The 24,042-nt window shown below is 40.4% G+C and overlaps 1 protein-coding gene across 11 annotated transcripts in view; it reads left to right on the top strand.

The window, feature by feature from the left end:
- MYT1L (myelin transcription factor 1 like) overlaps positions 1 to 24,042 on the top strand; it is a 384,470-nt gene that overhangs the window by 222,597 nt on the left and 137,831 nt on the right. For all 11 annotated transcript variants that reach the window (XM_034766417.1, XM_034766420.1, XM_034766422.1 and 8 more), the window contains 3 exons: positions 8,963 to 9,017; positions 9,200 to 9,233; positions 9,533 to 9,595. In XM_034766417.1, coding sequence (XP_034622308.1) covers positions 8,963 to 9,017; positions 9,200 to 9,233; positions 9,533 to 9,595 — 152 coding nt within the window. The remainder of the gene's footprint in view (positions 1 to 8,962; positions 9,018 to 9,199; positions 9,234 to 9,532; positions 9,596 to 24,042) is intronic.

Genomic DNA, 24,042 nt, shown 5'->3' with positions numbered 1-24,042 from the left:
CTATTTTTAAAGATCTATTCATTGACCAGCCTGGGATGTACTGATTGTGTATAGTGCTAATTTTATTATCAGAATGACGTACAAGACAAATTCTTTACAGAATGTCCACATAGTCACCTTTATCAACCAAACTTGAAATCTCATCAAAACCTATATTAAAGTTGTTTGACAAAACCTATTTTCCATAAAATTGTGTTGGTGATAGGCATTAATTATGCTACCATCCTTTAAAGTTTTACTAATTGCATCATATCAACCCGTTCACGATTTTGCCCAGGATCGATGTCAGGCTAACTGGCCTATAGTTATGCAAGTCACTCATTTACCTTTTAAAAATTGTTACAAAATTAACTTTTCCCCAATGCTCTGGAAACTCCCAGTGTTCTCAGATTTGTTATAAATCAACCTTAATCATTCAAAGAACTCCTTGGCCAATTCTCCTAAAATTATTGGCTGCAAATTATCCAGTACTACAAATTTTAAAATGTTTAACTTTAAAAGTTGCTGTTTTTAATCTCCCTAGTTACTGATAGAATAGAAAGTATTTTCTTATCACTTTAAAATATGAATACATCATCCTGCTTCTTGACAAATACAGAACAGAAATAGTTATTGAATATTTCTGTCTTTTCTGTATCATGATTGCTAATTTTACTATCTTTTTTAATATCAGATGGATTTCATTTGTTCCTGATATAGATAAGAGTTCCATCTTATTAGCCTTATTCCTACTAGCTGCACATTTTCAATTGGTATGTTTAAATTCCCTTATCAATAGTCTTAATTTCTAATCACTGATTTGTACTAATTATCAACTTCCATGTTTTTCTATTAGTTATATATTTAATATATATCACTCCCCTCTTAACCAAGATTTTTTTTTAAACCAAAGAAGTCCTCTCACATGATTGTGGAATGTGTGGGCGGGATAGGTGTTTGTTTGTTTTGAGGGGGCCATCTAATAAATTATTCTTAAACAACTCCCAATCTTCATTCACAGTTTTATATTTAAATGTTTCCTCCCACTCAATTTTGCTCATGATTTTTTTCAGCTTTAGGAAATTGGCCCTTTTAAAGCACCAAGTATACGTATAGTTGGTTGGGACTACGTTCTGTTTGCACATAAATGAAATTAAGTCATAATCACTTGCATCTAGGCGACCATCAATTTTCAGTTCAATGATCAATTCATCTGTATCCATGAGAATGAGCTCTAATATAGAATTTCTATAAGTTGGTTCCAGTACCTTTTGTTTTGGAAAGTCATCATCTATAATTTTTAGAAACTCCAAGGTTATTTTACTGATAGAAATCCCTTGTGGTAATGCAATTTTCCTTTCTGCACATTATAGATAGATGATTTAGGAGCTGTTCATCCTGTATCCTTGTTGATTTGGTTGTCTATAACAGATACCCACCAGTACCTTGTCTTGTGATTTCTCAGAACATTGATCCATAAGCATTTTAGGTCATGTCTTCTGAATTATCAATAACTCTAAATCAGGTAATGGTGTCTTTGACATAGTGTGCTACCTGCGTCCACTTCTGCCTACTTTATCTTCCCTAAATATGGTGTATCCAGTGATTTTAACATTCCATGCAGCTAACCAGGTTTCAGTAATACCAGTAATAGTCAATTTCTTTTTGTTAAGGAGCATTTCTAATTTCTCATGTTTATTTCCCATGCTTCTAACTTTGGTAAATAGGGAATAGAAGAGTTTCTTCTTACATCCTTGATTATTTACATTCAAGCTACTGAGATTCTGTTTGAGCATATGTATTGTACTTGGCCCCTTATTATCTTCCCCTCTAGATGCTATATTAAAGTCCTCCTGATTAAAGCGGGTCAGGAATTTTTGATGAAACTTTTTTTGTCAGAAAATGCAAAGTTGATAGTGACAGGGAGACCCCAGAATACCCAATTGCCTAGTGAGTATGGTTCTGCCATGGGATGAAGGAGTCCCAGGTCCAAGTCCCTATTCTGCCTGATTTAAACCAGGGGCTGTAAAAGGGTGCGACTCACCACTCTGGTACCTCCTGCAGGTTGTCTTGGGAATTAGCTCTGCACAGTAGTGCACCCTCCTCGGGTGGTGCCTCGCCACCATCACGCCTGCTCTAGGACGCACATCTCTCCAAGGACTGTGGAGTCCTCTTCAGCAACACAGCCCTCTGGCCATGCCACACACAGTGCTCCCACCACTTTTGGGGGACCTGCAGTCCACTCTTCAGCCACTTCCCTTAGTGGCTACTGCAGCCAATTGTCTGGCCACTTACCTTGTGGCTCCACCATCCTCTTTGTCCTTGCCGCACGGTCTCAGCCTGCAAATCCCAGCAGCCAGCCAGGAGCTGTCTCCCACTCCCTGGTTCTGGCTAGCAGCACTGTTCTGTCCAGGATGCTAGCAGTTCTCTTAGCCCTCCAGAGAGACAGTCCTTCCTCCCTGGGCTCCCAGCAGAGAACTGCCTTCCTCTGCCCTGCAACTACTTTTTTGTATGGGCCTGCTTCGCCCTGATTGGCTACTCCCTTCAGCCCTCCTCTGATTGGCTGCCTCTGGCGCAGCCTCCCTAGGGCTGCTTTTAACCCCTTTTCTGCCAGTGAGGGGCAACCACCCCATTACTGTCTCCCATACTCCAGGTGAGTGGCCTAATCACTAGGCTATTTGGCACTAGTGATAGAAACTTTGAAAGACTATGGGGTTCATTCCAGTTCAAAATGTGAAAAATTTTAAGATCTCAAAACTTTTCATGGGACTGGAAAACCATTTCCCACCCAGCTTTACTCCTAACTGTTCTAGCTAATCTGTCATCCAAGCCATACATCCTCCTTTCTCCAGAGAAGATGGCCCAATGTTAAAAACCTCTAAGGAAGGCGATTTCACCACCTCCCTAGGTAACCCGTTCCAATGCTTCACCACCCTCCTAGTGAAAAAGTTTTTCCTAATATCCAACCTAAACCTCCCCCACTGCAACATGAGACCATTACTCCTTGTCCTGTCATCTGGTACCACTGAGAACAGTCTAGATCCATCCTTTTTGGAACCCCCTTTTAGGTAGTTGAAAGCAGCTATCAAATCCCCCCTCATTCTTCTCTTCTGCAGACTAAACAATCCCAGTTCCCTCAGCCTCTCCTCATAAGTCATGTGCTCCAGACCCCTAATAATTTTTGTTGTCCTCAGCTGGACTCTTTCCAATTTTTTCACATCCTTCTTGTAGTGTGGGGCCCAAAACTGGACACAATACTCCAAATGAGGCCTCACCAATGTCGAATAGAGGGGAATGATCACATCCCTCGATCTGCTGGCAATGCCCCTACTTATACAGCCCAAAATGCTGTTAGCCTTCTTGGCAACAAGGACACACTGTTGACTCATATCCAGCTTCTCGTCCACTGTAACCCCTAGGTCCTTTTCTGCAGAACTGCTGCCTAGCCATTCGGTCCCTAGTCTGTAACAGTGCATGGGATTCTTCCGTCCTAAGTGCAGAACTCTGCACTTGTCCTTGTTGAACCTCATCAGGTTTCTTTTGGCCCAATCCTCTAATTTATCTAGGTCCCTCTGTATCCTATCCCTACCCTCCAGCATATCTACCACTCCTCCCAGTTTAGTGTCATCTGCAAACTTGCTGAGAGTGCAGTCCACGCCATCCTCCAGATCATTAATGAAGATATTGAACAAAACCGGCCCCAGGACCGACCCTTGGGGCACTCCGCTTGATACCGGCTGCCAGCTAGATAGGGTGCCATTGATCACTACCCGTTGAGCCCGACGATCTAACCCGCTTTCTATCCACCTTATAGTCCATTCATCCAGCCCATACTTCTTTAACTTGCTGGCAAGAATACTGTGGGAGATTGTACCAAAAACTTTGCTAAAGTCAAGGAATAACACATCCACTGCTTTCCCCTCATCCACAGAGCCAGTTATCTCCTCATAGAAGGCAATTAGGTTAGTCAGGCATGGCTTGCCCTTGGTGAATCCATGCTGACTCTTCCTGATCACTTTCCTCTCCTCTAAGTGTTTCAGAATTGATTCCTTGAGGACCTGCTCCATGATTTTTCCAGGGACTGAGGTTAGGCTGACTGGCCTGTAGTTCCCCGGATTCTCCTTCTTTCCTTTTTTAAAGATGGGGACTACATTAGCCTTTTTCCAGTCAGCCTCCCCCAGTCGCCATGAGTTTTCAAAGATAATGGTCAATGGCTCTGCAATCACATCCGCCAACTCCTTTAGCACCCTCGGATGCAGCGCATCCAGCTCCATAGACTTGTGCTCATCCAGTTTTTCTAAATAGTCCCGAACCACTTCTTTCTCTACAGAGAGCTGGTCACCTCCTCCCCATACTGTGCTGCCCAGTGCAGCAGTCTGGGAGCTGACCTTGTTTGTGAAGACAAAGGCAAAAAAAGCATTGAGTACCTTAGATTTTTCCACATCCTCGGTCACTAGGTAGCCTCCCTCATTCAGTAAGGGGCCCACACTTTCCTTGACTTTCTTCTTGTTGCTAACATACCTGAAGAAATCCTTCTTGTTACTCTTAACATCTCTTCCAGCTGCAACTCCAAGTGTGATTTGACCTTCCTGATTTCACTCCTGCATGCCTGAGCAATATTTTTATACTCCTCCCTGGTCATTTGTCCAATCTTCCACTTCTTGTAAGCTTCTTTTTTGCGTTTAAGATCAGCAAGGATTTCACTGTTTAGCCAAGCTGGTTGCCTGCCATATTTACTACTCTTTCAACACATTGGGATGATTTGTTCCTGCAACCTCAATAAGGATTCTTTAAAATACAGTCAGCTCTCCTGGACTCCTTTCCCCCTCATATTATTCTCCAAGGGGATCCTGCCCATCAGTTCCCTGAGGGAGTCAAAGTCTGCTTTTCTGAAGTCCAGGGTCCGTATTCTGCTGCTCTCCTTTCTTCTTGGAATGTAAATGTTGTGTAGAAAGTAGGGCTCCTGAGATGAACTCCTTCCTGTTTATTAAGGCCAAAATCCTTTCCTTCTATCTCTAACAAAACCTGAGGAAATGGGCAATGCTTAGGGATTCTCCAAGAAGAATTGAATTCTGCCCCCAAAGCCATATATGGCTTCTGTGACTGCTCACTTGCGGTAACAGCATCTACATAGGACAGTTGAACATGGTTGTGTGGGCACTCTATAACTCAGTCTGCCTCCTCCCCTCCACCAGTTCCCGCATCATCAGACATTAGGTTTCTGCACTGGGATGGGATCACAATTTGGGCCTTTAAGTAAAATCTTCCTTTCAGGAGAACTGTGGATGCATGAGCAAGTACATTGGATCTCATTTCAAGTCCTCTTTGGATCTGAGTATTGTGGATCTCACCTATGGACAATTTTCCAAATTTGTGGTCCTCCTCTTCAGTGTGGTTAGATATACATGCAGCTGTATCTGGGGTTAAAGATACAGATGGGTTTCTTGAATCAAGGTAGCTAATTTGGTTGGCAAACATGGGCAAACCAACCTCTTCCTTGTCCTGTACCTGAATTTACACAGAATATCATCTTAACTGGGCTTACCACTATATGAAGCACATTTATGACTGTATTATCAGGCTAAAATCATAACAGCTAATTCAGCAGATTATTCCACGGTTGATTATGCCAGATAATGTTTTCCAAACTTTACCACACTGCTAGTGTGCTTTACCACACTGCTAGTAGGCTGCTAGTCAGGTAACTCCACTTCTGGGCCTTTGCAGTATGTTGCTTTCTTGTCAGTGAAGTGAAAAGAAGGTGGCACATGTGATGGATTTTTGTGATATGACAAACAGGCTGTTCCATGCTATGGCATGGAAAAGGTGGTATCTAGGTTACACGGAACAGTCACAAACACAGCTGTTTTCACTTCAGTGATATGCATGCCACGTTTATCAAAAATGTGGCCAGAAACCATCCTGTCAAGGATGAACTTAGAATTAAGTGAGTTTTCTCCCAAAGGTGTTAGCAACATAGCTGATGACCACTGTCCCCCTTTAACTCATCATGCAGGGCCAGATGCTGGGCTGGGATTGTGTCACCAAATCAATACATGAACGACACACACACAGTTCTGATGTCTCCCGTATGAAATGGAGTTCAGCTGCATTTGTAGCACTATCTTGCCTTTCCCAGGACCTCAGAGAGGCTGAACAGGGACTGCAGGGCTGGGGTGAATGCACATTGTCTTCTCTCCAGTCCTACAGAGATTCCAAAGCTTAGGGCTGAATTCCTAATTCTGAAGCTTCGCTGCAGAATAAATCCCTAAATTTAAAGAGTCTTTCCTAGGAGGAGGTATTGAACCACATTGCCTGGGACCTGAGGAGCCAACCAGGTGAGGTACAGAGCCTCTGTGAGGATGGGCTCCCTTCCACAGATCCCAGTTTCTGGATGGGCTCCAGATCCTAGTCAGTGCAGGAGCAGTCCCCTCCTTGCAGGTAAAATGATTGTGGGGAGCTCCATGAAAGGATCCTCACTGAGTTTTCCTGCCCTGAGTTACTTCCTGTGGGTTTTACCACAGGAGGGGGAGACTTAGCCCACTGTCATGTGCCGATTGCCCTCATCTCAGCCAGAGGCTCAAGCGTGTTGGGACAGAAGCAGCCAAAGCAGGGACTGCTGCACTGGCAGGCAGGCAGAGGGAAATGGGGTCCAACTGGACCAACTCCCCCATGCAGCCCTTCTGGACTCAGAACTGTGCAGTGGTGACTCCCCCAAATCTAGAGACATTGGGTCCCAGGTGGTGTCTCCCCTGCCCTTGCCATGTGGGCTTGGGAGAAAGCTGCAAAGAAGAGCCAGCCAGAGACTCCATCCAGCAGGGAGAGAAGCAGCCAAAGCAGGGGTCTTTTGGAGAACTTTCTACAGTTTTGACAGGACTTCCTTTGCCCTGTGCTGGTTGGCTTTTTGATCTAACCCTCTCCCTTCCCAATCCCTCATAGTCTCTTCTTCTCCCCTTTCCTGCCCACCCCCATCCTTTACATTTAGTGTCCCCTCTTGCTTTCTATTAAGATTATCCTTTCCTAACTAACCCCCCAAAAAATTGTGGAACTACCATCACATTGTTTGCTCAGCTTTTGAATTTAGTTTGTAAGCTCTTCAGGGTGGAGACTGACTTTTTGTTCTGTGTTTGTACAGTGCCTAGGACTCCTAGGTGGCATGGGAATACAAATAAATAATAATCATAATAATAATCTGCTACAACAATTAGTGGAGTTGGGTGTAAAGGATTAATTGCAAATCGTATGATTCCGTGTTTCTGAGGTTTTCACATTTAAAAGTATTCTTTGGTCATATCTGAGCCTTAGTGAAAAGATTGTGGGTACAAATCCCTGTGCTTTTGCATAAGACAGTTGAGACCAGCAATCCCAGCTGTCAATCCAAAAGTATTACCATAAACTGACAACCAATTTTGTGTGCGGTCTTTGGAAACCTCCTAGGGGTTGTCTGCATCCACTTTGGTGCCCCTGATTTCTAAGCTTTGCTTTGTGACCTTTACAATAGCACTACTACATGTGTGGACCTACCTGGTCTCAGTACCCAGTGTCTCTACATCTCAGGAGGCTGCTGCACCAGACTTTGCACCTAAGGGATGGAATATATTTTTCCCTATTATGGCCTTTGTTTTAACAAATTCCAGTAAGATCTGTATTTGTGACCAAGAGGATTAAAACGACTCTTAGACTGGACTGAGTGCCCTTTTGAAGACCCATTGGGACCAATGCAGATGTATTGGATCAGATGCTATTTGGAGCATGGAAGGATTAGGAGAAGCCCCACAAGCATATCGAAACTGATATAGGTCACTGTTTATGCTTTCAGCTCAGATCTGATGGGAAACCCTATATCTGACCAGTGAAGACATAAGAGTGCCAGAATATTTACTACTATTGCATAATTAATCACCCCAATGGGAGTCCTGTTTATAAAATGAAGAAGCAGATAAACTAAAACACTAAACTAATGGAGATATCCTATCTCCTAGAACTGGAAGGGACCTTGAAAAGTCATTGAGTCCAGCCCCCTGCCTTCACTAGCAGGACCAAGTACTGATTTTGCCCCAGATCCCTAAGTGGCCCCCTCAAGGATTGAACTCACAACCTGGGTTAGCAGGCCAATGCTCAAACCATTGCGCTATCCCTCCTCCCCTTAATTACTGCATATAGTCACATGCAGTAATTAAGCACTTTATTTAGACTTGACAATATTTACCTAATCAATGGGATACATCAAGAAAAGACCAAAATCCATATTAAATAGTTGTTTGCAATGTTGTAGCCAGGTTGGTCCCAGGTTATAAGAGAGACATGTGGTGAGGTAGTATCTTTTATTGAACCAGCTTCTGTTGGTGGAAGATATAATCTTTTGAGCTTCACAGACCTGAAGAACTCTGTGCAGTTCAAAAGCTTGTATCTTCCACCAACATAAGTTGGTCCAATGAAAGGTATTACCTTATTTACATTGTCCCTCTCATATTAAATAGTACCAGGCAGACCTATGTACCCCAATCATGTCTCTTTGTCCTCATCTCATTCTCTTTTCCTTTCTCTCATTCCCTGACTATTTATCCACTCTAAAGCCACCTGTAACAAGGCAACCTATGAAATGGGGCTACTTGACCTTAGTTTCAAACTATATAGAAATCTATTATACCCTTGTTGCAAAAAATATATCCAAGTAACCTGGGTTTCCTCTCAAGAAAATCCTTTCAAAAATAGAGGACATTTATTGCTCTTACAGTTTTACAAAATCTATTATGAAAAAGGGCATGCAAGCAGACTGATTAAAGCAAAAATCACCATGCAATTTCTGTTTTTAAATAAATATAGGGATTCTAAAAATCCTTTCTAAAGTACAATTTCCCTTACAGGATAAAATGGAATTAAAATATTGCCAATAAATTGTGTGAGAGACTGTATCAGTCTGTGCATTGATAGTCTGTGCATGCAGGATAAGAACATTGACTGCCTGCTAATCTATTCCCAGATGGAGGTGGATGCAGACGAGAAGCGCCATCGCACACGCTCCAAAGGTGTTCGAGGTACGTCTCTTGCTTCAGTAAATCACTCAAGGCCCCCGCTCAGGGTGACCTTCATCCTCCAGAATCTCTTTGCACGATTCATTCTGACCCTTGCTTTTACACAACCTTTTTGGTAATTTTCTGTAGAAGAAGGGTACTTGTAATAGATGATAAATTTTTATATATTTTCCATCTCTCTGCAGTTCCCGTCGAACCAGCCATACAAGAGCTGTTCAGGTTAGTGCTCTGAGTGTAAAATGTATCCCCATTAGCAATTTAGAAAATTCATGCCTTTTAATGGGTATAATGCACTTTCAAGTTCATTGGTGGTTTGCTCATGCCCTGCTGCACTGATGAAATTAATTCCCCTGAGACTTGCTAATAAAAAGCATCCCCTCTTTTTTTCCTTTCAGTTATTTGATTTCTCTCTTTCTGTCTTTGTTGCCCTCCATCTCTGTAATATCTACTGCCTGCTTTTAGTATAATCTTCCTGCAGCATACCGGCACCTATATAATTAATTCTTTCCTTTTTGCAGCTGTCCTACTCCTGGTTGTGATGGCAGTGGTCATGTTAGTGGCAAATATGCAAGACACAGAAGGTAATAGCTGTAATTTTTTGTAACATAGTGAAGAGATTTGATAAACAAGTTATCTGACTTGACCTTGCTAATGACCCAACCAATGGTAAAAAATAGGGATTGGATATTCTAGAAGCCATTCAATTTCATACATTTTTTCTTTTCTCTTTCTTTTTTTCCAACTAATTTCTATCGTTTATATATATCATTTGTTAGGATGCTCAAAATATTTAAAAATTCTATCACACTTAAGCACAATGTAAATTAAAAACTAAAACAATCCAAATGAGGACAAGTCCCAAACTCTCTTAGCAAACTTACCACAATTCTATATGCATCCTAATCATGTAGGTGGTAACCTTGAATGTCATGCAATATCTATAACATTGTTTTTCTGAGAACACTTGTTTCTGCTTCCCATCTTCTCTCAGTTTTTGTATGCAGTTCTGTAGTTCATGTGTGGCAAATTAAAATTTGACCTTATTGACATTTTGGTGCCAGCGTGACTTCTATCATTTAATGTAGTTCATAACTGGAACAAAAACATAAGCTTCTGAGTACAGAGAGTTCAATGATGAGGTTAGCTTGAAAGGGCAAAGTCTAGGACAGATCCGTGATAATGAGACTTTGAAATTCAGATGATTATTCTATAGTTGTAAATACTGTTACTTCAGCTCCTAAACTGTGAGTGGAGAGATCTCCAGAAGGAGAACGTGTTTAGCTATTAACTGCTAATAACACATCAAGGCAGGATTGCATTATGTATACCTGTGTCTGAAAGTCATCTAGAATATAATCTTTTACATTTCTATATTTGCAGTGTAAATGTTCAAAATAGCATGTGGAACATGCAGAAAAACAACTTTAGTTTCGTATGCAGTTTGTTTATGCATTTCTTGTACAACATTGTGAAAATGTACCCGTTAGTACATAAGCTTGTGAATAAATCAATTTTTCTTATATATGGAGTACATTTTATTTAACTTGTTTCATATGACATCCAATGTAGAAGACAAAATGGCTGACATTTTGGCCCTCTCTCTATTGAACTGGAACAAGTTATTTAATCTAGTATGAAATTGTTCTAAACTTTTGTATTTTTTCATTATTTATTTTTGTAAATTGTATTGTTGTCAGATTATAAAGAAACTATTGTGATTTAAAGAATAAACATTTCGTGCCAAATTCAGTAGATATTTTGTAATAAATACATATATCTACTAGGGATTAAACTAAAATAACAACTAATTCCATTTTTGAACCAAAGGTGTAAGGTAGATGTATAAATCTACTCTACTATCTTAGTTTCTTTTCAAAGACCTATAAGTCCACACAAATATTTTTTTTTAAATTAAGATAATAAAAAGTGATAAACGTAAAAAATTCTTTTGAACGCTGTTTTAAAGGAAAAGTTAACCATTTTGGTTTTCTTTATTAGCATATTCAAATTTCTTGCTCTAATCATGTTGTCTTCCATAAAAGTAAAGGCGGGTTCATTTTTGTACTTATATCAGAGATTTGGATAATTTAGCAGAAATATTAAAAATCATTTTCCTTAAGACTATTTAGGACTTCCAGTTTCAAAACATATCATTTCTTTTGTTCATTTTCTTCATATAAATTCAAGTCTCATCAGTAATTAATGAATAGGACCAAACTCCTTTTTTTCTTCAGAAATTCCATGAATAGTCAACAATTAAATGATAAAGGTATAATGTCCTCCACAGGAAATTAATGATACAAAAATTAACTGAGTGCACTTCTTTGCATTTCATGCGATTTGGATGCAGTTTTCAAAAACATGATTCCTGAAATCAACCTAAGGAAATAATTTCCAAATGAAATTTCATTTGAACAGTCACAACAGCATTGAATTTTGAATTGCTGTATCTTTGTGTGTGTGTGTGAGAGAGAGAGAGAGAGAGAGAGATCCTTTTTCAGATGGAAAGCACAGGGAATAGCTGTAAAGTTGGATAAGATTAGGTGCAGTTTTGAAATATTAATTCTGGATTTTGCTTCCTTGACATAATTCTGGTGTGTCAATACATGAACAGACTGAATCTCAGAGTTGCTAATTAAAGGAAATTTTTGGGGAGGACTCAGAAAGTAGAAAAATTGGAAATGTATCAAAAACTCTTTTTTTCTACTTGCAAAAGAATCTCTCTCTCTCTCTCTCTCTCTTTTTTTTTTAACACCCCGACTGTCAATCCACTACTCAGATTAAATTCAACTAGCAGATTTCCTATTAGTTTTATTAGGAACCATTTTTGTTGGGGTTCACAACATGGTTTCTGGTTCAGAAAAGATCAGTTTTCAATTATTGTATCAAATCTGATCAATAAATAATTAAAAAAAATATTTTTCTTGTTTCATACCCCCCCATGCACCAATCTTGGTTGTTATCGTGGCGGAGGGAGAAAATAAACATTTTATGTAAAAGAAAATCAAAAAGTCTAAAAATTCCATGTGTTCAAGAAGTTTGTATATTTCCACTGAATTTCATTTAGCCTTACAGAATATAGTTTAATACGGTTATGACCTTTCCATTCACAATAGCAAACCAGCTCATTATTATGAATGAAAGGTGTTCGTTTCTGCTAGGAAATTAACAGTTTTCCAGCATTTTTTAATTTCTTTTCCTTCCTGGGATCTCTTGAATTCTTTGGGATTTCTGACCTTTTTTCTTAACAAACAAACTGTGACATAATTTTATCCAGCTTCACATGGTGCCTATCACTCTTATATATTTAATTTAAACCCACAAAGTAAATACATACAAATGTAAGACAAATCTTTGGGCTGACACTTCATTATTTTGGTGGGAACATAGGAAGGTGGAAGGGAAAGCAGTGTTTATAGCTTTAGCTTTTCTGGGTTTAAATCCCTCAAGATGTTTTATCCCTCTGATTTTCTTTTAATAATAATAAAAATAACCCCAATCTCTATAAATATAGGCTCCTATCCTGCAATTGTGTCATCACTGGTGGATCCTTATATCTATGTGAGTGAATGGGTCTTGGTTCAGTCATAGGGATTCCCCTGCCTGAATCAAATTGCAGGATTGGAGCCAATTTTGACATTGACCTAACAAGTGGTAGCAGTTGATTGTGCTGATTCATGCAAATAAATCTGTTTTTTGATTCACTGGGCCAAAGTCTGCTCTGAAATTACACACATGCAGCATGACTGACTGCGAAGAAGTTGTACGTGTGTAACTTAGAGCAAAATTTACCCCTATTGTTATTTATGTAACAGTAGCAGCTAGAAACCCTGACCAAGACTTGGGCCCTGTTGTGACAAGAATACAACATAATAAGAGGAAGTTCCTACCTTGGAGCGTTTACAGTCTGAGGCCCTGGTACTGCAAAGACTTATGCATGTGTTTAACTCTACATATCATTAAAGCCATTGAGATTACTCACAGTGCATAAAGTTGAACATGCGAATAAACCTTTTCAGTATCAAGCACTACAAAATTACAAGACAGACAATAAGTGGAAGGGGAAACAAAAGCATAAAGCAGGGGTGGCCAAACTGTGGCTCGCAAGCCCCATGCGGCTCTTTTACTGCAAAGTGCAGCTCGTGGAGCCGTCCCCAACCCTGGGGTAGGGGCTTCTGCCTAGCAGGGAGGGCGGGTCTCAGGGCTTCAGCCCCATGGGGCACATCTGCTGGGACTTGGGGTTTCAGCAGCAACAGGGATGAAGCTCCAAGCCCCAGCAGGTGCCTCCCGCAGGGCAGAAGCTCTGAGCCCCAGCAGCTGTGCTCCGACTCTCAAACTTCTGAAGATTGTCATATGCGGCTCAGAAGGTCAGTAGGTTTGGCCACCCTGGCATAGAGAGTCGAAGTGACTTGCCCAAGGTCACACAGCAAGTCAGTGGCAGAGCTAGGAATAAAACCCAAGTCTTCTGCGTCCCAGTCCAGAAACTCTCTACTGGTTCATGCTGCCTGGATTGCTTTCTTGGCAAGTATTTACTAGATACCCCTCAGATCCACTATGGACTGTTGTTTAACCATGCATGGTAATTAGATACTTTGAAAAATGATGATTTATTCATTGATATAATAGTGACTTCAAGGAGTGGTTATGGGTCCTGATTCTGCAAATGCTTTTGCTTGTGAGTAGTCAAACTGAATATAATGGGACTACTCACACTGGTAAAATATCTCATGTGTTTTTGTTAACTAAATACTTGAAGACATCCCTGGGTTTGATCCTGCTTCCATTAAGATAAATGGGAGTTTTACCATTGATTTTAATGGCAGAAGGATCTGGCCCTTATATATACAACAATGAATTAAAAGGCATGAGTTCAAATTCTTCTCTTCGTTATGCTGGCACATCACCTGTGTAACTGAGAGCAAACTGTGGCCACTGTTACTTCCCCAGTAGATGTAAATGGCAGCTTTGGAAGTATTAAAGCCTACTGTGTTGCTATGCATTTAGAAGTTTGTATTAAAATGCACATTATTTATGCCAAAGATGGATATGGTCTATCATGTAAATATGTATTTAGACACATCATAAAATTCTAACTAGATTCCATTAAAAAAATACTGAGTCCGAACAACGGCCTATTTTTAAAACCTCCATAACATGGTTGTTTAATTTCCCCCCTCCCCCGTTCCCCTTGAATAACAGAAGCAATTAGGTTCTATTATGAACTAATCACTTGCCAAATACCACATGCTTCAAAATGAAAACCATTTTTAACAAATACGAGCAGAAAACAATTTTAAACTGATGGAGCAGTAATTTTTTTATATGTATAACTGAAAACAGCTGAAACCGTTGTATGGGAAATTGGTAAGAGGAAAAAACATTCCTAGTCTAAGACCATGCAAATTAAGTTTCAGTACAGAATGAATTTTTAAGGCTGAATCATAAATCCTTCAGATTTAAAATGGAAATATTGATGGATCCTTAACAGTGTGTTGCAGTTTGATCGCTGAGAAAGTAGAATGTGGCTGAAATAAACGGAAGAAACCCAAACATTACATCCAGACACGAATCCTATGTGTTCTTTGTTAAGTTCATGTTGGAAGTATAGGGTTTCCCCTCCCCCTCCCCCATTTTTCTCCATGTAACATTTAAGGCAGCCTTTTTCAGAAGCAAACAAGTATCATAAAAGTGGGGAGAGGACACACAAATAATGTTTGGATCTATAATATATGATTCATCACCAACTCTATAAAAGTATTTTGTTTTGTAACTATTCACCGAAGTGTTACTTGCTATTAACCTCTGTTTACTGTCTCTGGTCCTTTGTATCTATGAAATTGTACAGATAGACATGTTGGGATCATTTTAATTTTTGAAGGATGAGATCTGTTCCTTAAAACAGAAGATTTGTTGTTAAAACATGCACATACTTTACAATAAGCCATGCTCTCTTGATTAAAAAAAATCACACTATTATTGTTTTGGCATTATATATTCTGTTTTAGTCCTGCCCATTTTAGAACAGACTGAGAAAAATAATTCAAACTCCAAACTTGAAAATTAAAAGACTCAAATATCTCTCTATTAGAAAATTATTGAATTTTCTCTGGCTTGTTGTGCCATATTTCTTATTCAAATTTTTTCATTTCATATACCTTTTCACCCACCAGTTTGATTGCCATGGCTGCAGCCGTGGGTGAATAATTGCCTGTCTTCACAGGAGCATGTTCTGGAGCTAAAGTCGAGTGCTTGCTTCCTGATGTATGCCTCATTTGGATTCTGCCGACAGCCTAGGGGCTGTATTATTCATGCCTTGACAGATAGCACTCACTAAAAGCATTGGAACAGGGCCAGGTACTGGCAGAGAGATAGTGGAGCATTGCAACTTGCAACTGAGAGGCGCATCTATAATACAAAAAAAGAGAAATCCTCATACCTCCCTTTTACTGGTTTCACTTTGATGGAAAATTCATTTGCATCAAAATAAAATACCCTAAAAATAAATACATTTTTTTCTAAACCACGCATGAAAGTTTAACACAATTTTCCACGTTTAATTGCAAAGCTGATTTTAATTAGTAAGGCCCTGCATGTGAAAAATGAAGATTCACTTGGGTGAGTGTAACACATTGCAGTGTCTGCTGAATGCTCTAATTAATGTATGGCTGCTGTACAACAGGGTGCACTGTGGGATATTTATGAAAAATTCTGTGCACGCAGCCATCTATCTGTATTTTAGTTCTTGAATCCACAAGAATAAATAACTCCCCCCCCCTTTATTCTTTATGAGACATCATTGTGCATGCCATCACTCCATCCATAAACTTTATGGCATGCCTGTCCTTTTTACTATTTGTCAATGATATCATAAATCAGAAGTCAGGACATACATATTTTAACATTAATTTGATAGCAGAGCATGGTTGCACAGTGTGCAAAAATCGAGGTCCATTGATGCATTTGTGTAAAGTATAAAAGCCTAAGCATAGAACAGTGAGGTCTTTCTTATTTTTATGCCACAGTGAAAAATCCTGGTGAATACTGGAAATAAAGACAAAGTATCTTCATTTCACTCTAAGCTAATAACCAACTTTTATTATACTATCACAATAATAATAAAATGAACACCTGGATGTTTTCCTAAGAAAAAAACTGTACATCAGCACTAAATAAACAGTGCCTTTCTATTTTATTTAGTGATATATTTGCTAAATATTTTGTTAAAATTGTGGCAAATGACAAGAATTATACTTTAAAGATATTTTATATAGCATGTAATTAATTACTCGGGTATTTTTTAACATATTTTAATAAGCAGTTTAATTAAATACAGTTTAATATTTTCTTCAGCTAATTTTCAGTTGTAAGCGAAAGAGTATAGGGGTTTCGGAAGGAACACTGCAAACAATAAATAAATGTACTGACAGGGAATCCATAATGTATTAGAGGTCTGTATTGGCTGCTGTCTGGGTTCAGCAATATACTCTTTCTCTGAATTGTTGATTAATGATTAAAAAGGTCCAGACTTGGGTCTGAAACAGCAACAAAATATACACCAGAAATTGGTGTGTGGTTCTGCAGGCTGGTGGCTATTGTCTAGGGCTTTCTGCACAAAGGAACCACAGTTCAATTCCTCCTACCACCATCTGGGTTGGGAATAGCAATTTCAGTGGCAGCAAGTTTCAGAATCTTGATGTGCCAGAAGTAGTAGCCTAATAAAGGAGAGAAAATTCAAAGGCAGGCTATCAGAGGGTGCTGACCCATCTGTGCAGTGACAACAAACAGCAGATTTGGGAGTGGGATCTGCAGCAAGTCCCTGGGCTGGTACAGTGTGTGTTGCCGAGATGATTTGCTCATTTTCTTTCAAATGGCAGGTGCTGGGCATATTTCTCATTCAGCACTTCACTTGCAGCCACAGTGTCTGCTGTGGAAAGGTCTGTGTGGAGGTGTTGCTGTCAGCCACTAAATAAATCAGAACTGAGAGGACAGTAAGGACAGGGAATAAAAGAAAGAACATATGGTAATACTGGGGCGATAATTTCCCCAAGAGGCCACTGCATGTCTTCTATCTACAGGAAATTAGAATGGCTGGTCTGGTAGCTTGGGTGAACGCATAATGTGCTCTTATGATAGAAATAGATGGTTTGAGGGTAAATTTATGGTTTCTACTTCTCAATTGGCAGAGAAAAAGTGCTGCAGAGGTGATTCTTACAGGTTGGGCAAGCCATTTCATCTCTCCATGCCTCAGTTTCCCTATATATAAAAGAGAAATAATGATATTTATTCTCCTTTAGAAAGTGTCCTGAGATGTATGGATAGCAAACACTGTACAAGAAATTATTATTATGTACTATACTTGCAACTTTGTCTCTAGTATTTATCTACTTGTACATAAATAACTAAGGGCCTGATCCAATGCCTACTGAAGTCAATTGGAGTCTGTTAATTAACTCCACTGGGCTGTGTATCAAGCCCCTATCTGGCAGATTAGGCAGAATTCAAATTATTTATGAGGAGGGTTGAACTTATATTTAGAACCGACTGTATTTTTCCTACTTTGGATATACAGAACTACTACTCAGGCCTTGTCTACACTACAAGGGAAATTCGATCTAAGCTATGCAATTTGAGTTACGTAAATAGCGTAACTCAAATTGACGTAGCTTAGATCTACTTACCGCGGGGTCTTCACTACACGATGTCAACAGGAGACTCTCTCCCATCGACTCCCCCTACTCTTCTAGATCCGGTGGACAGGAGAGCGATCTGCGATCCGGTGGACAGGAGTCGACAGGAGAGTGATCTGCGGTCAATTTAGTGGGTCTTCATTAGACCCCCTAAATTGACCACCGATGCATCGATCACTGCTCTTTGACCTCCCAGTAAGTGTAGACAAGCCCTAAGTCTCTTCTTTATGCTAAAAGCCTTATTATAATTACTGAGGTTCAATATGCTAGGAATATTTGACACCTCGCTGTTCAAAATTGTGCATTTTAATAACAACTTTGTTATGGATATTGGTGTTGTGTAAAGTTAATAATAAACAGCCATATGCACTATATGTAACTGCATGTTTAACCAAATTGCTGCATATATACTCTTTCCAAAGAGCTTTCTGGGCAACAGAGAAGGTGAATATCTTGAAACAAGCTTTTTTCCATGGATGATACTGTATTCTCATGAATCAATGGTCCTCTACAGTCCCTTAATTCATTGTTGTAATCCTAGTTCCCTTCTTAGTGAAGGCCATACTTGCAGAAGTGTGAGCGATGAAAGTAACACGGGAAACAGGAAATTAAGAACGTTGTTGTTATATCTTTATCCCATGCTGATCATTATGGTATCTGACACCTGAATCATATCTGAGCTGAGAACAGAGCCCAGGATACCTGACTCCTAGTCCCCCCGATCTAGCTACTAGACCACACTACTAGACAAAAACCCATGGGTGGGTACAGGGAGAAAAGAAAGAGAGGAGAAGGGAAAAGGGAAAGAATTAGAGGAGCAAAAACAGGGTTGTGAGGAATAATAGGATAAAGAATAGTTTTTAAAAAAAAAACAAACAAAAAACCCAGTATGATGTTTCTTTAAAACCCTTTTATTGAAGTTCTTCAATAAATTGAGATAGCCCTTCCACAGACATCACTTCTTATTAGTAGCTGATATGAAGTGCTGCTTCTAGCAGTGTCAGCTCAGGACAGTGGGAGGTTGGTTGCTTTAGAGTCATCTTCAATAACAATAATAAAAAAAAATCCACAGTACAAAACCAAATGCTAAGTGGATATGCAGCTTGTGGAGATTTGGCCCAACTTAGGGGTACGATCCTGTAAGCAACTGAGTAACTTTAGCCAGATGAGTAGTCACATTGGGTTAGTTAGTTTCCTAGTTGCCTACCTGATTCTGCACCTTTCCCCTCTCATACCGTACTGGCCAACTGTGTTGTGCAGTATTGCAAATGATACATTACAGTAGTTAGTGGCAGTACTATTGTGACTGAAGTTAGTCATGTGTGTTTAAAGGACCAAGTCCTAAATCAGTACTGGGCAATATATTTTGTAATATTGTAAAGCATATTTTGCAGGTACAGGATATGATTATCCTCAAATGTTAACACCAGTCATTGTTTAGATTTTAAGCTCTTTGGGACAGGGACTTTTTGTTCTGTGTTTGTACAATATCTAGCACCATAGGGTCTTTGTCTATGACTAGGATCCTAGGTGCTACAGTAATACAAATAATAAATATATATTAATTCTCACTAGTTTGTTCCTAGAGTTGTTGCTAGTTGCAGGTCTTCAGGTTTTGACACAGTTTTTAATACTATTAGTAAATTTACTTAAAATACTCATTGGCTGGGGTGCAGGATTAGTTCAGCAAGCAGGAAACTAATGCAGTTTCTCCATCTGGCCAAATAATCCATAATTATCTATTTATCTAGATGTCACAAGGCTGGTATGCCCCATCCCACTTTGGGGGCAGGGCAAGGGCTGTTGTAGTCCCCGACTAGGTTTGCTCGTATCACTTTAGTCTCGGGGGAAAGTAGCCTAATGGCCAGAGCCAGTCTGGAGGCCCTGGGTTTTCAGGTAGGACAGAGCACCAATCAGTCTAGAGGCTCAGGTCCTCAGGCAGGACAGAACACCAAATAGTCCAGAGTCTGACATTTTCGCTCTGGCACACAGCCTAAGGTCAGGGAGCTGCCACCCCGATGTGGGGTTGGCAGTAGGACATAAGGTAGTGGTGGGCAATTCCCATTGGCCGGGAACGACAAACCGCAGCTACTAGGAGCTGCGGGCGGCCGTGCCTGCGGACAGTCAATGTAAACAAACTGCCTCACAGCCCGCCAATGGATTACCCTTAAGGAGCGGAGGTTGCCTACCACTGATGTAGGGGGACCCAGGCCCACCCTACTCCAATGGGTCCCAGCCCAGGGCCCTAACTGTGGTGGAGAGTTCCACCACTGTGTTAGTGGGGATCCCACTTCAACACGCTGACGGTGTCTGGCCCTATAGGCCGTCCCCCTGGGCCACTTTCTAACCCATCTCCTCGTGTGGCAGTCTGGGCATCCCCAGCATCTCAGGGTTCCTCAGCTTGGGCGGCTCCTGGCAACCTTGCCCACTCTTGGGTGCCTTCCATTGTCCTGGTGTTTGCCTGGGTCTCAGCGCTTTTGGCTTCCACAGTCTGGAGATTTGGTAGCTCCTGGGCTGGAGATTTGGCATCCTCCCTCTTCAACAGTCAGCCCCAACTGAGCTGAGTTGCTCTCTTTTGTACCTGGGTCCCTGCTGGAGCATGTCCAGCAGGGGCATGAAGACCTGGCCTCCTCTGCCCATTCTGTGGGGTTAATCCCAGCTGGACCAGTGCAGGTCTGGTATGCCCGTAAAATCAATAACTAATTTTATCTTCACAACAACCTCTGTCAGGTAGGGGAACATTATCCTCATTTTACGTATGGGGAACTGAGGTACAGGTATGACGTATCTGAGCAAAGAATTGAATCTTTGTCTCCTGAATCCTTATGCACTACGCCATCCTTCCTACTCCTGTATTAAAAATGTGTTCTAGCAAAGATAGACTAGCAAATGACTACTTGTTATGGTGTATGTGCTGTGATTATATGGTATTTTAACATAGCAACTGGTCCTCACTGACCAGCATTCATTATGGAAGTGCTAGCTGTGATTCCTTCTAGGAGGACCTGTCAGTAATAGTTAAGTCTGAGATGAGTTTTGCACTTAAATCAGAGATTCAACGACTGTGTTATATATAACAAATACAATGTATTTTCCTCAAAATGCAAGCACTTACTCCTTGGGCACACAATATTTTTGTGGGCATTTGTGAGTAAATTTGTTAATTAATTTGAGTTAATATTAATTTAAAAATGGATCCTTGAAGAAATTTAGCACCAGGTCATTTTTTGTCCCTAATGATCTTAATAACACAGACTATTTAAACTTCCTGTAGAGATAAAACTCACTGAAATGCATAGGCTACATTGGAAGACTTCACAAGTGAAAGGTTTTTTTCTTCACCAAGGGCTGAAGAAGAATGTTCTTCTTTAGAAAATTCCACAAAGAATTGCCCTCTTTTAAAATGGCTGCCACCTCCTTTTATTCTCAATGGAAATGAGGCAACATGCTGCCTTTAGGAAGATGGTGGTCCCCTCTTTCAAAATAACCACTTTCTCCCATTATTCCCAATCTGCCATCAGACAATATGGTATCCCCTTATGCTGTCATGGGGCTTTGAAGCAGTGGGTCCCTCACTGCATGAGACAGGTGGCTGTGGCTGAGCAGTGACATGTCCTAGTGAGTAGCCATGCTAGAGTCTCTCTCTGCTGATGAGAGTGCTGCAACTGCTTGAAACTGAAACTTATGGCCCCAGCTCAGACAACTAAACCTTCAGACTTGGGCCTACTAGCTCTGATAAGCCCCTAATGCTTTTTTCAGGAGAAGGGCCATGGAAACATGTTGGCTTGCTCAGTAACAGGGTATGCTATATACCCACAAATACCCCCAATTCCAATCCTAGATATTTACATATCTGTAATCATCTTGCTGAAAAGTATACTTGAAACCTATTAGCCAGTGCACTGGCCTGCTGTCCCATCCTTTTTTCTAAGGCTATGTCTACTGCCTCTTAAGTTGGTATAACTTATGTTGCTCAGAGGTGTGAATAAGCCACCCTTTGAGCAACATAAGTTACACTGACCTAAGCACTGGTGTGGACAGTACTATGTTGGCAGGAGAACTTTTTCCGCCGACATAGCTGCCACCGCTTGTTGGGGATGGATTAATTAAGTCAGTGGGAGCACTCTCTCCCATCAGTTTAGAGCGGCTACACTAGAGAGCTTACAGCGGCGCAGCTGCATCAGTGCAGTATATAAAGAATACAGAGTACAAGTAGCCACATGTTAATCCTTTTGGTGGTTGCTTTTGAGAAAACATGTTACAATAATAGTGTTTCACGGTTCTGTAGCTTTTTCATCAGTGGATCTCAAACACTTCACAAGTAAGTAATTTAAGCCTCACAACAGTTTTGCAATGTTAGGTACAGTAGATAAAAGGGTATATGAAGGTCATATCATTCACCACATTGTAATGCAATCATTCTGGGTTGGGACCTAATTTACCTAATTGAAACTGCAGGAGTAATTCTGAAGTAGGCAGAATTTAATTACATAAGTTTAAATTTTGTCAGGGCCCTAGAAATAACATTTCTACTCTTAAATGGGATCTTTAATCACCAGAAATAGTCAGGACTTCTATTTTACCTCACCCCTGAAATAAAGCATCACCAGCTGTAATGTTCTTCCCATGATACCTGTCTAGAGAATTGGCTTAATACTAACTTAATGCCACTTCATGAATCACAGAGATGCTTTCTGCATCTCCTTGGTGTTCCTTGAAGATACTGACATATCAGGTACCAAGATGGCCTGGCCTTGCTTAATTGGTGAGATTCAATGGGATCACAGTAAAGGTGGATCAGAATCTGAATTAGACTTTTAAAACAAGCATCATTTTTAGAAAGAATGCAAAATAAATTCCAACTACAGAGTTAACTTAATATCTCAGAATTCATGCGTTCTGTTTCCAATTATGATATTAAAAGGAAGTAGGAGGAAGTAGGACTGAACTGTTAAAATGGCATTGACTAAAAGTGGAACCACTTATTTAAAATGCCAGTATTTAAGTAAAACCATAAAACAGACATAACGTTGCGTATTATCTATCCACTGTAATTCTGATTGTTCAGTGGAAAATACAGCAATTTGTTGGATTTAGAAACCACAATCCAGGGAAGACCATTCAAAATTGTCATGCGTAGTTTACAATAACTAGTCATGAATCTTTTCAGTCTTTGTGAAATACTGTGGGCCAGACTGAAACCTGCTGTAAGCTGGAGTTAGATTTGTGCCTGCTCACACTGAGTAAATTGGGTCATTGTCTTATGGCATGCCTGCAGAAAACTGGTGCAGCAAGAGGAATCCAGCATACGTGACAGAAATATTCTCAATGCCCTCTAAAGAATCTGGCCAAACTCTCCAGTGTTCTGTAGCATACGAAAGCAGAAATAAACCATTACAGAATCCAGAACTGAAAAAGACCTACCTGTTGTACTGCGATATAGCTTTGTGTGATATCACAATGAGGTGCACCAGTTCCCAGTGATGCATGGCTGGGGCCTCATCCCTCTTTCAAAACTCCCAACATACTGTGGACCTCAAACTGGCCTTAGATATATAGGCACAACTTCCATTTATTTCATTTGCAGTTTGTTGATGTTAATAATTGGGATTATTGAGATAAAAAGAAACAAATAATTTCCCCCCATAAAATCTCCCTGGGTAATATTTTCAAGAGTTCCCATGTGACATAGGAACCTAGGTCCCATTTTTAAAAGTGATTTAGAAGACTAAGTCCCGTCGACTTTCAAACAGCCTTAGCCTCCTATGTGCCTAAATAACTGTTGAAAATGGTATTTAGGCTCCTAAGTCACTTGGGCCCCTATGAAAATGTTACCTCTAGTCCCCTTTCTCCTAGCCCTCTTCCTCACTCCCTTCTAGCCTTCCTATTGTGCCCTTCTCCTTTCCAGACATTTCCCCTTCTTCACCCTGTGGTCCCTTACCTACTTCCTGCCCTAGTCCATGCCTGCTTCTGTCCCCTTCTAGCCCTTCTCTCTTGTCTCCTTTAAAATTGATCTGTAGAACTGGTAGTTGTAGCATTTCCCTCTGAAGTCTAGCCACAGGAGGTGTGCTGGCAGCATAGTTTCAATGGGAAACTGCCACTTCCCTCCCACAGCCCAGCTGCCACATTTAAATTGTGCTGTGTGGCGCTTCCACTCCCTTGGGAGACTATTCTCCTTTCCTGTCGAAGACTGTTCTACAGCTTAATAACGCTTGCTGTCAGCTATAATAAGTAACATATACAGTAGTGTATATATATATTTTTAATTGTGATATGAGTCAGGTGGCATCCTCACTCTTCTGGACTAGAAAGTGATGGACTCTAATTCAACTCTTTTGCTG

The sequence above is a fragment of the Trachemys scripta genome, chromosome 3 (assembly GCF_013100865.1).
Source record: "Trachemys scripta elegans isolate TJP31775 chromosome 3, CAS_Tse_1.0, whole genome shotgun sequence".
Taxonomy (NCBI): domain Eukaryota; kingdom Metazoa; phylum Chordata; order Testudines; family Emydidae; genus Trachemys; species Trachemys scripta.
This window is presented reverse-complemented; position numbering and strand designations above follow the sequence as displayed.